Below are 13,175 nucleotides of genomic sequence, written 5' to 3'. Positions count from 1 at the left end.
ATAACAGTAAGGGTTAGTAACAGGGTCAGACCTGTATTTAGTGCTTAATATGAATTAACTCATTTCGTTCTTACTATAAAAAGTTTCTTATTGTAAAAACATGACAAAAATCCAGGAGTCATAATATATGTTTAATTACAAATTTTCAAAATAACTATCTGTACAGTTGTATAATTCTTCTTAGATGACTGCTGCCTAAGAACTTAAAACTACACAGTGCTATGGGATGAGGGTTAGGGGTGGGAGGGAGGCTCCAGAGGGAGGGGATATATGTATACTTATAGCTGATTCACACTGTTTTATAGCAGAAACCAATACAATATTGTAAAGCAATTATATATATTCCAATTAAAAAATAAATTAAAAAACCTACATAGTGCTAATCAATGCCTTTCAACATCAAATATTTTTTCCCTTTTCCTTTGCAAGGGAAAAATGTGCTTTTCCTTTCAAAAGCACAGTGGCTGGAGTAAAAAGTGCTCAATAGTAAAAGAACAGCATTTGATGGAACAGTGGCCATCATGATAATGAGTAATTATTAAGGTTATCAAAGCAAAATGAAAAAATACATAATAGAATATGAAGTGAAAAGAGCGGAACAAATAGGTATGTATAGTAGGACTGTTACACTATAGACATAAAAGCCTATGAAAAATATGGGAGGTAAATATAAAAATAAGTTATTAGGTTATAGTGGTAGTATCTTAAATTTTCTGAGTATTTTATGGTTTGAAATATAGATACAATGAACCCCAATTATAATGTTATCTAATATTTTTCAGATTTTAATAGCATAGAATAAAAAGATGCTTGAGGACAGTTAACTCTCATTCCCTAACAGTTCTATTTTAAGGGATTTATATATAGTTAACAATGACCATTAATATTCATCAAGAACCTACAATGTCTCAGGCACTATCTTAGGTACTCTACACATATTAATTAGCCTAATCCTCACAACTCTAGGGGTTTGGCACTATTGTGACACCAATTTCACAGATGGACAAAGAGAGGCACAGAGTAGTTATGTACCCTGCCTTAAGTCACACAGCCGGTGAGACCAGGATTTTCATTCAGGCAGCCAGGCTTCAGGTGCAGTGGTCCTAACCACCACATGGACTGTTTCTTATTTCAAAATATGTCAGGAGAATCACGGGCAAATTACTTAACTGTGTTTGCCTCTGATTCCTCATCTGTATCATGAAGTTAATAGATAATAATAGAACTTCCATTACAAATTTGTTATGAGGATTAAATGAGCACAATACATGTAAAGTCCTTAGAAAAATGCCTGATACATATTGAGGGCTCTGTAAGTGCTTGCTTTATATTTTGTGACTTTTACGTTTTTGGTGGGCTACATATATGTTTTAAGTTCAAAAGCAACTATTGCATACATGAAAATTTACTGTATGTCTCAGATAATATACTTGGTTTTATTACCTTGCCTAGGAATAACATGAAATCCCCCACTGTGTTGATGGCAGCTACTCGCAGAGCATTCTCCACGAGAATGACAAAGGCATCCTTCGCTGAGGTGCAGAAATTGGTGCTGTTGATAGCTGTGGCTGTGTATGCATTCTGGACAAAAGCGAAAACAATTCATCAGTAAATGTTATCTTTACAATTTAAACCAAGGATAGTTAAAGCATAGCTTGCAAAAATATTTCACAGTTAAACCCATGGCTTTGGTGAGGTACAGATTTAGATTAAGCACAAGGAAATATAAGGCATTAAAAAAAAACCAAAAACCTGATATGGTAAAGAGAACTCAGATGGCCTAGTTTTGGTCCTTTAAAAACATTGACTTTTATTAAAACGCACATAAACCTTTCCAACATTCATTACCTTCTTCCCCGTCTTAGTAAATCAAACCATAATTTAACCTTTCCAAGATACTTTGGGTTCATCGCTAGGCATTTCAGTGATGCTTTAAAAGCTACATGCACATATAAAGGCACCAGATTGCTGTGCTGTTATATCGGGAACATCTATTTCCTTCTCCTTGGCACTTTCTTCTGTGCTGACGCTTCTCACAGTTCTAGCAGCAGACAACTCTTTGTCGCTGATTTTATACCTCTCCCTCCTGGGGCAGAACATCAAATCCCCTTTGAGAAAACAATGCTTTCTCATTCTCTTGGAGTCTGAGTGAGGTTGACACTACCTCCAGCTCTGGGGGTAAGCTTTGATAGATGTAAGTCAATCAACATGATTCACCCACAGTGACTGCTTCAGGAATTGGTACGTAAACGAATCAGAGCCAATGAAAGTAAAAGATGCTCCCTTGGGCTTCTGGGGAAAAAAGTTTTCTTTCTCTTCTGTAGGTGCTCTGACAGAGGAGCTCTCTCATGTACCTGGATGTAAGGTGTGAGGATACAAATGACCATGCCTGTCTTGCCAACATAATGGAAGTCAGAGCAGAGACAGAAACCAGGTACCTGCCCTTGGTGACAATCTTTACATGGTTAGGAACCAGCCAGATTCTGTACTTCTCAGTTACAGAAGCTAATAAATACCTAAGAATCTCTCCCTTCTTCCCACCCCCACCCCTTTCTCAATCTTGCTCTTGTTGGGGCTAGACTGGGCTGGTTTTCTTTCTCCTGTAGTACTCAGAACCCAGCTGACATATTTTATCCAATCATACCTGCTTCTGTCTCCCCATGTTTTCTTTGACTAATAGTCACTCTGATTTTTTTTTTCTTCTTTTCTACATTACGTTCTAGAATAGAACTGACATTTCCTGGAAAATGTGAATAAGTAACATAACACGAAATATGTCTGAGTCTTAAGAAAGGAAAGTATACGGACTTTGTAATGAAAACTTAGAGTCCTGAGCAATTTTTGGCTTACTGCTGACTTAAGAAATTGTTGGTGAGTCCAAAATATGAAGTTGCAGGAAAAACGCAGAACACAAAGGCATACTTTATACTGTGTTGTCTGTAACGTTTTAAACACTGAGATCAGAAGAGAGAGTCTTTAATTTATGAGTGTTCCAATTGTACACTCGTTAGTTATTACGAACTGGGTATGAAGATGAGGTTGGAGTCATCAAAAATTTAATTTGCCATTATATGATTAATTCCATTGGTTAAAAATGCAGAACTTTTCAGGGCCAAAGAGAGACTACTGTACTGAGTAGGTCACTATTTGTGGTTCATAAACTTTATTCGGTATTGGAACAGCAGGAAATAACAGCGCTCTTTGAGAAACACAGTATGATCTTAATACAGGAAATGTCTTCATACAGGTTGGCATAGCTTGTATGCAGTAGCCCTCATAGTCAACAATAGAGTCCAAAATGCAGTATCTGGGTGCAATCTCAAAAACGACAGAACGAACTTGGTTCACTTCCAAGGCAAGCCATCCAAGTCTATGCCCCAATCACTAATGCCAAAGAAGATAAAGTTGAATGGTTCTATGAAGACCTACAAGGTTCTCTAGAACTAACACCAAAAAAAAAGATGTCCTTTTCATCATAGGGGACTGGAATGCAAAACTAGGAAGTCAAGATATACCTGAAGTAACAGGCAAGTTTGGCCTTGGAGTATAAAATGAAGCAGAGCAAAGGCTAACAGAGTTTTGCCAAGAGAACGCACTGGTCAGAGCAAACACACTGTTCTAACAACACATGAGACAACATGGACATCACCAGTTGGTCAATACTGAAATCAGATGTATTCTATTCTTTGCAAATGAAGATGAAGCTCTATATAGTCAGCAAAAACAAGACCAGGAGCTGACTGTGGCTCAGATCATGAACTCCTTATTGCAAAATTCAGACTTAAATTGAAGAAAGTAGGGAAAACCACCAGGCCATTTAGGTATGACCTAAATCAAATCTGTTATGATTATGCAGTGGAAGTGACAAATAGATTCAAAGGATTAGATCTGATACACACAGTGCCTGAAGAACTATGGACAGAGGTTCGCAATACTGTTCAGGAGGTGGCGATCAAAACGATCCCCAAAGGAAAAATGCAAGAAGGCAAAGTGGTTATCTGAGGAGGCCTTACAAATAGCTGAGAAAAGAAGAGAAGCAAAGGGCACAGGAGAAAAGGAAAGATATACCCATCTGAATGCAGAGTTCCAAAGAATAGCAAGGAGAGATAAGAAAGCCTTCCTCAGTGATCAATACAAAGAAATAGAGGAAAACTATAGGATGGGAAAGACTAGAGATCACTTCAAGAAAATCAGAGATATCAAGGGAACTTCTCATGCAAAGATGGGCACAATAAAGGACAGAAATGGTATGCACCTAGCAGAAGCAGAAGATATTAAGAAGAGGTGGCAAGAATACACAGAAGAACTATAAAAAAAAAAAAAGATCTTAATGGCCCACATAACCACAATGGTGTGATCATTCATCTAGAACCAGACATTTTGGAGTGCAAAGTCAAGTGGGCCTTAGGAAGCATCACTACAAACAAAGGTACTGGAGTCGATGGAATTCCAGCTGAGCTATTTCAAATCCTCAAAGATGATGCTGTTAAGTGCTGCACTCAATTCGTCACCAAATTTGGAAATCTCCACAGCCACCACAGGACTGGAAAAGGTCAGTTTTCATTCCAGTCCCAAAGAATGTTCAAAGTACTGTACAACTGCATTCATTTCACTTGTTAGCAAAGTAATGCTGAAAATTCTCCCAGCTAGGCTTCAACAGTATGTGAACCGAGAACTTCCAAATGTTCAAGCTGGATTTAGAAAAGGCAGAGGAATCAAAGATCAAATTGCCAACAACCTTTGGCAGAAACAATCATAGAAAAAGGAAGAGAATTCCAGAAAAACATCTACTTCTGGTTCACTGACTAGGCTAAAGCCTTTGACTGTGTGCATGACAACAAACTATGGAAAATTCTTAAAGACATGGGAATACTAGACCATCTTACCTACTTCCTGAGAAATCTGTATGCAGGTCAAGAAGCAACAGTTAGAACCAGACATGGAACAATGGATCAGTTACAAATTGGGAAAAGAGTACATCAAGGCTGTATATTGTCACCCTGCTTATTTAATTTATATGCAGAGTACATCATGAGAAATGTTGGGTTGGATGAAGCAGAAGCTGGAATCAAGACTGCTGGGAGAAATGTCAATAACCTCAGACATGTAGATGACACCAGCCTTATGGCAGAAAGTGAAGAGGAACTAAAGAGCCTCTGGATGAAGGTGAAAGAGGAGAGTGAAAAGCTGGCTTAAAACTCAACATTCAAAAAACTAAGATCATGGCATCTGGTTCCAACACTTCATGGCAAATAGATGGGAAAACAATGGCAACAGTGACAGACTTTAATTTTTTGGTCTCCAAAATCACTACAGATGGTGATTGTAGCCATGAAATTGAGACGCTTGCTCTTTGGAAGAAAAGCTATGACCAACCTAAATAGCATATTAAAAAGCAGAGACATGGTGTATGATCTTTTTAATGTGTTGTTGGATTCTGATTGCTAGAATTTTGTTAAGGATTTTTGCATCTATGTTCATCAGTGATATTGGCCTGTAGTTTTCTTTTTTTGTGGGATCTTTGTCAGGTTTTGCTATTAGGGTGATGGTGGCCTCATAGAATGAGTTTGGAAGTTTACCATCCTCTGCAATTTTCTGGAAGAGTTTGAGCAGGATAGGTGTTAGCTCTTCTCTAAATTTTTGGTAGAATTCAGCTGTGAAGCCGTCTGGACCTGGGCTTTTGTTTGCTGGAAGATTTTTGATTACAGTTTCAATTTCCGTGCTTGTGATGGGTCTGTTAAGAGTTTCTATTTCTTCCTGGTCGAGTTTTGGAAAGTTGTACTTTTCTAAGAATTTGTCCATTTCTTCCTCGTTGTCCATTTTATTGGCATATAATTGTTGATAGTAGTCTCTTATGATCCTTTGTATTTCTGTGTTGTCTGTTGTGATCTCTCCATTTTCATTTCTAATTTTATTGATTTGATTTTTCTCCCTTTGTTTCTTGATGAGTCTGGCTAATGGTTTGTCAATTTTATTTATCCTTTCAAAAAACCAGCTTTTGGTTTTGTTGATTTTTGCTATGATCTCTTTTGTTTCTTTTGCATTTATTTCTGCTCTAAGTTTTAAGATTTCTTTCCTTCTACTAACCCTGGGGTTCTTCATTTCTTCCTTTTCTAGTTGCTTTAGGTGTAGACTTAGGTTATTTATTTGACTTTTTTCTTGTTTCTTGAGGTGTGCCTGTATTGCTATGAACTTTCCCCTTAGGACTGCTTTTACCGTGTCCCACAGGTTTTGGGTTGTTGTGTTTTCATTTTCATTCGTTTCTATGCAAATTTTGATTTCTTTTTTGATTTCTTCTGTGATTTGTTGGTTATTCAGCAGCGTATTGTTCAGCCTCCATATGTTGGAATTTTTAATAGTTTTTCTCCTGTAATTGAGATCTAATCTTACTGCATTGTGGTCAGAAAAGATGCTTGGAATGATTTCTATTTTTTTGAATTTACCAAGGCTAGCTTTATGGCCCAGGATGTGATCTATCCTGGAGAAGGTTCCATGTGCACTTGAGAAAAAGGTGAAATTCATTGTTTTGGGATGAAATGTCCTATAGATATCAATTAGGTCTAACTGGTCTATTGTATCGTTTAAAGTTTGTGTTTCCTTGTTAATTTTCTGTTTAGTTGATCTATCCATAGGTGTGAGTGGGGTATTAAAGTCTCCCACTATTATTGTGTTATTGTTAATTTCTCCTTTCATACTTGTTAGCATTTGTCTTACATACTGCGGTGCTCCCGTGTTGGGTGCATATATATTTATAATTGTTATATCTTTTTCTTGGATTGATCCTTTGATCATTATGTAGTGACCTTCTTTGTCTCTTTTCACAGCCTTTGTTTTAAAGTCTATTTTATCTGATATGAGTATTGCTACTCCTGCTTTCTTTTGGTCCCTATTTGCATGGAAAATGTGGGCTTTATCCCAGGGATGCAAGGATTCTTCAATATCCGCAAATCAATCAATGTAATACACCACATTAACAAATTGAAAAATAAAAACCATATGATTATCTCAATAGATGCAGAGAAAGCCTTTGACAAAATTCAACATCCATTTATGATAAAAACTCTCCAGAAAGCAGGAATAGAAGGAACATACCTCAACATAATAAAAGCTATATATGACAAACCCACAGCAAACATGATCCTCAATGGTGAAAAATTGAAAGCATTTCCTCTAAAGTCAGGAACAAGACAAGGGTGCCCACTTTCACCATTACTATTCAACATAGTTTTGGAAGTTTTGGCCACAGCAATCAGAGCAGAAAAAGAAATAAAAGGAATCCAAATTGGAAAAGAAGAAGTAAAACTCTCACTATTTGCAGATGACATGAGCCTCTACATAGAAAACCCTAAAGACTCCACCAGAAAATTACTAGAACTAATCAATGACTATAGTAAAGTTGCAGGATATAAAATCAACACCCAGAAATCCCTTGCATTCCTATACACTAATAATGAGAAAACAGAAAGAGCAATTAAGGAAACAATTCCATTCACCATTGCAACGGAAAGAATAAAATACTTAGGAATATATCTACCTAAAGAAACTAAAGACCTATATATAGAAAACTATAAAACACTGGTGAAAGAAATCAAAGAGGACACTAACAGATGGAGAAATATACCATGTTCATGGATTGGAAGAATCAATATAGTGAAAATGAGTATACTACCCAAAGCAATCTATAGATTCAATGCAATCCCTATCAAGCTACCAACAGTATTCTTCACAGAGCTAGAACAAATAATTTCACAATTTGTATGGAAATACAAAAAAACCTCGAATAGCCAAAGCTATCTTGAGAAAGAAGAATGGAACTGGAGGAATCAACCTACCTGACTTCAGGCTCTACTATAAAGCCACAGTTATCAAGACAGTATGGTACTGGCACAAAGACAGAAATATAGATCAATGGAACAAAATAGAAAGCCCAGAGATAAATCCACGCACATATGGACACCTTATCTTTGACAAAGGAGGCAAGAATATACAATGGATTAAAGACAATCTCTTTAACAAGTGGTGCTGGGAAATCTGGTCAACCACTTGTAAAAGAATGAAACTAGAACACTTTCTAACACCATACACAAAAATAAACTCAAAATGGATTAAAGATCTAAACCTAAGACCAGAAACTATAAAACTCCTAGAGGAGAACATAGGCAAAACACTCTCTGACATACATCACAGCAGGATCCTCTATGACCCACCTCCCAGAATATTGGAAATAAAAGCAAAAATAAACAAATGGGACCTAATTAACCTTAAAAGCTTCTGCACATCAAAGGAAACTATTAGCAAGGTGAAAAGACAGCCTTCAGAATGGGAGAAGATAATAGCAAATGAAGCAACTGACAAACAACTAATCTCGAGAATATACAAGCAACTCCTACTGCTCAACTCCAGAAAAATAGATGACCCAATCAAAAAATGGGCCAAAGAACTAAATAGACATTTCTCCAAAGAAGACATACAGATGGCTAACAAACACATGAAAAGATGCTCAACATCACTCATTATCAGAGAAATGCAAATCAAAACCACTATGAGGTACCATTTCAGACCAGTCAGAATGGCTGCGATCCAAAAGTCTACAAGCAATAAATGCTGGAGAGGGTGTGGAGAAAAGGGAACCCTCTTACACTGTTGGTGGGAATGCAAACTAGTACAGCCACTATGGAGAACAGTGTGGAGATTCCTTCAAAAACTGGAAATAGAACTGCCTTATGATCCAGCAATCCCACTGCTGGGCATACACACTGAGGGAACCAGAAGGGAAAGAGACACGTGTACCCCAATGTTCATCGCAGCACTGTTTATAATAGCCAGGACATGGAAGCAACCTAGATGTCCATCAGCAGATGAATGGATAAGAAAGCTGTGGTACATATACACAATGGAGCATTACTCAGCTATTAAAAAGAATACATTTGAATCAGTTCTAATGAGGTGGATGAAACTGGAGCCTATTATACAGAGTGAAGTAAGCCAGAAAGAAAAACACCAATACAGTATACTAACGCATATATATGGAATTTAGAAAGATGGTAACAATAACCCTGTGTACGAGACAGCAAAAGAGACACTGATGTATAGAACAGTCTTATGGACTCTGTGGGAGAGGGAGAGGGTGGGAAGATTTGGGAGAATGGCATTGAAAATGTAAAATATCATGTATGAAACGAGTTGCCAGTCCAGGTTCGATGCACGATACTGGATGCTTGCGGCTGGTGCACTGGGACGACCCAGAGGGATGGTATGGGGAGGGAGGAGGGAGGAGGGTTCAGGATGGGGAACACATGTATACCTGTGAGGATTCATTTTGATATTTGGCAAAACTAATACAGTTATGTAAAGTTTAAAAATAAAATAAAATTAAAAAAAAAAAAAGCAGAGACATTACTTTGCCAACAAAGGTCTATCTAGTCAAAGCTATGGTTTATGGATGTGAGAGTTGGACTATAAAGCAAGCTGAGCACCGAAGACTTGATGGTTTTGAACTGTGGTGTTGGAGAAGACTCTTGCAAGTCCCTTGGACTGCAAAGAGATCAAACCAGCCCATCCTAAAGGAAATCAACCCTGAATATTCATTGGAGGGACTGATGCTGAAGCTGAAACTCCCAATACTTTGGCCACCAGATTTGAAGAGCCAACTTATTGGTGAAGACCCTGATGCTGGGAAAGACTGAAGGTAGGAGGAGAGGGGACGACAGAGGGTGAGATGGTTGGATGGGATCACTGACTCAATGGACATGAGTTTGAGTAAGCTCTGGGAGTTGGTGATGGACAGGGAAGCCTGGTGTACTGCAGTCTATGGGGTCGCAAAGAGTTAGACACAACTGAGTGACTGAACTGAACTGAAACTGCAAATGAGCATATGTGGTTTGTGTTTCAAAAAGGCTGAGAAGGTAGGTTCTCTAGACTGTAAGTGAGGTTGGTGTTGATTCTTAACGTTACTCTAGAGGAGGGGCAACAAAGATTTTTGGTAAAAGACCAGATAGTGAATATTTTTGGCTTTGTTGACCATATAGTCTCTGCCACAATTGCTCAGTTCTGCCATCATAACGTAAAACAGCCAAAACAGTTTGTAAATTAATGAACATAGCTGTGTTCCAATAAAACTTATGTACTGAAGTACATATTTAGCCCACAGGGAGCAGTTTGAAAACTCTGCCCTAAAATAAATTATTAATGGGGCTTGTTTGGTTGTTTTTATTTGTTTTGTTTTGGGTTTGTTTGTTATTGTAGTTCATTTTTTAGGTGAGTACGGAACTGGTGAGAATTCGGAACTACTCTGGGTTCCTTGAGAATAGATCAGGCTTAGAAAGTTCTGTATCATTTTTAGCCGAGTTACTGTTACATAAGATCAAAAGCACAGTTTATTTTGATGTCATGAGGCTATTCGCAAAATGTTTCAAAAGAAGTTTTATAGAAGATTAGGAAATGTGAACCACTGCAGTTAGGTAATTAACTCTTTGGTGCCTGCTGTCTTTTAACTGATAGGAAGCACTGGCCAATGACAGCATAAAGTGGACAAGCAGCAGATGAGTGCTACCAGGACAACTTAATAGTATGAGTTCCTTAAAATATTGTATATATTAGCTTTTGAGATAAGAGCTATGAGCACAAGATAGTAATATATTGTGCTGTTGTTCATTCGCTCAGTCGTGTCCGACTCTTTGGTGACCCCATGGATTGCAGCACGCCAGGCTTCCCTGTCCTGCACTATTTTCTGAAGCTTGTTCAAACTCATGTCCATTGAGTCGGTGATGCCATCCAACCATCTCGTCCTCTATCATCCCTTTCTCTTCCTACCATCTATCTTTCCCAGTATCAGGGGCTTTTCCAATAAGTCAGTAGGGTAAAATACCCTACCATATTAACTACACACATACTATCTATGTATGTACACACACACACACACACACACATAATTAATGTTGATGTAAAAAAGCATCATTATAATGCCTAGAATCAAGGATACTGGATAACCCATTTAAAATAACTGGGTGTTGTCTTAAATCTCACCCCTTAAATGAAGACCAACAATGCTTAACTATGTTGTACTCCCCTTTTCAGTTTGAACATAACTTTCCTTGAAAGAAGAGGCAGGACCGAGAGGATCCACATACTTCCAATCTCTCTCTTCTGTTATCATCAGGCCAGCTGAGTCTAAGAGCAGGCCCAATATTTCCAAACTAAACAACAAAAGTTTTTTTTGCTGCTCTCATTAATTTTGAGAGCTTCACTTTACTTGGGAATTATTCTTCTTCCTCTGCTGCTTCTTTTCTCCCTCCTCCAGCCATCTCCACCCATTTGATCTACTTTTAAAGCAAAAGGCTATTTGTAGACATGAAAGGAGGCAGCAGTGATTTCTTTTCTCCATTCCTTGGTTCCGGGGTTGGATGTGCTCATAGAAATTCAGCCTTCTTGGCAATATTCCTACAGATCTATGCAACTCTTTTATAGTTAACCTAACTGAAAAAAGTGGGTATTTTATAAACTTTTTCCTACTCCCAAGGCAAGAAGATGAGCTGCATGTGATACACAAAGGTCAAGATGATCTCTTTTGGAAGAAAAATGTGCTAAAGATCATAGCAGGCCATTGAAATTTCCCTCTCCTTCTATATCTCTTAGTCTAAAGGATTCACACCAGGGTTCTCAAGAAATTCTGAGTCCTTTGTGGCTAATAAGCTTTCTCTGAGCTTTTTGCTGATGACTTAGTTGAGATTTTTAGAGCCCACTCACCTTCTTCCCAGACTGCCTTCCTGATATTGAGCTAAATTGCCCACAGAGAGTCATCAATGATTAACATTTAGCCTGTGCCCAACATCTGCTCAGGCAGGACACAGGCTTAAAGACTCAATTCTTTAAGTCTCGCTGGCAGGACTCAATTCTCAGAAGCAACATGAAAGATGATCACCATCCAGAAATCCTTATAAAAGGATGCCTATTAGCCCAAGCGGTCCCTGGTGTGTGTACTTTTGTGTGAAAGGTTATAGTGAAAAGTACTGGTCCCCAGGCCTGCCTGGTCATAGGTCCCAGAGCACAGATTCTATACTTTCACACCTTCTTTCTTTTCTTCATTTAAGGACCTAGAAATTCTCTTAAAGTTTAAAATCTTAACATAATAACCCACTTAATAGGGCAAGCTAGATAGCAACAGTAGGAAAAGGGGAACAGATAAGTACATCTCTACATGTGGACCATCATACATTAAATAGGGGCAACGGTAATCCAAATGATCCCTTTTGCATTTTGAGTGAGGGATGGAGGAAGCACAAAGTCCAATCTATACCATATATTTCACTCAGTTTGGTTCTAAATACTCCAACTTTTTAAGGGCCAGAATTAAAAATATGTTGTAAATCTTAATTTAAATAGACTGCATAAAAACTACCACTTGTCTTAGTTTAAAATAGGAAACAGTTTCAGCAGAAAGCTGCTTTCAGCAATTTATAGCAGAAAGCTTGAATATTCTCTATAACAATTCCTTTTCTTTAAGTTGTACAAAAGCATGTATACATTTGACCTTGAACAACACAGGGGTCGGGGTGCCAACTCTTTCAGACAGTTGTCAATTCCCTCTCCTACAGCTCTTAGTCTAAAGGATTCATGCCAGGGTTCTTAAGAAATTCTGAGTCCCTTGTGGCTAATACATGTTCTCTGAACTTTCTGCCAACCACTTAGACTAACTGTATAAAAAAAAAATTGAAGTCGCTCAGTCGTGTCTGACTCTTTGCAACCCCATGGACTATAGCCTACTAGGCTCCTCCATCCATGGGATTTTCCAGGCATGAATACTGGAGTGGGGTGCCATTTCCTTCTCCAAGACTAACTTTATAGTCTCTGTTATCTATGGTTCCTGCAGCCATGGATTCAATCAACAGCGGACTGTGTTGTACTAGAGTATGTAGTATGTATTTTTAAAAATTCCCATATAAGTGGACCCCCATAATTTTTTCATCATAAAAAATGTATTGTTTAATACATTCACATATTAATTAAAAGTGTATTGTTTAATACAGTCACATATTAAACAATACACCCACTGGTGGCCAATACCATATATTAATGACCAAAACAAGATAAAAAGGGGGTAGCACCCCACTCCCTTGAAAAAGCCCTGCCCCTTCCCTGGATTAATGCACATGCCTCCCACTCCCCATCATTCGCCT

The 13,175-nt window shown here is 38.0% G+C and overlaps 1 protein-coding gene across 3 annotated transcripts in view; it reads right to left on the bottom strand.

Annotated features, from left to right (window-relative positions):
• The window catches only part of SLC44A1 (solute carrier family 44 member 1), a 228,971-nt gene that overhangs the window by 59,080 nt on the left and 156,716 nt on the right, over positions 1 to 13,175 (bottom strand). For all 3 annotated transcript variants that reach the window (XM_006061552.4, XM_006061551.4, XM_006061550.4), the window contains exon 13: positions 1,444 to 1,581. In XM_006061552.4, coding sequence (XP_006061614.1) covers positions 1,444 to 1,581 — 138 coding nt within the window. The remainder of the gene's footprint in view (positions 1 to 1,443; positions 1,582 to 13,175) is intronic.

The sequence above is a fragment of the Bubalus bubalis genome, chromosome 3, assembly GCF_019923935.1.
Source record: "Bubalus bubalis isolate 160015118507 breed Murrah chromosome 3, NDDB_SH_1, whole genome shotgun sequence".
In the NCBI taxonomy this organism is placed as follows: Eukaryota; Metazoa; Chordata; class Mammalia; order Artiodactyla; family Bovidae; genus Bubalus; species Bubalus bubalis.
Note: the sequence above shows the minus strand (reverse complement) of the source record. Positions and strands in the feature narration are given on the sequence as shown.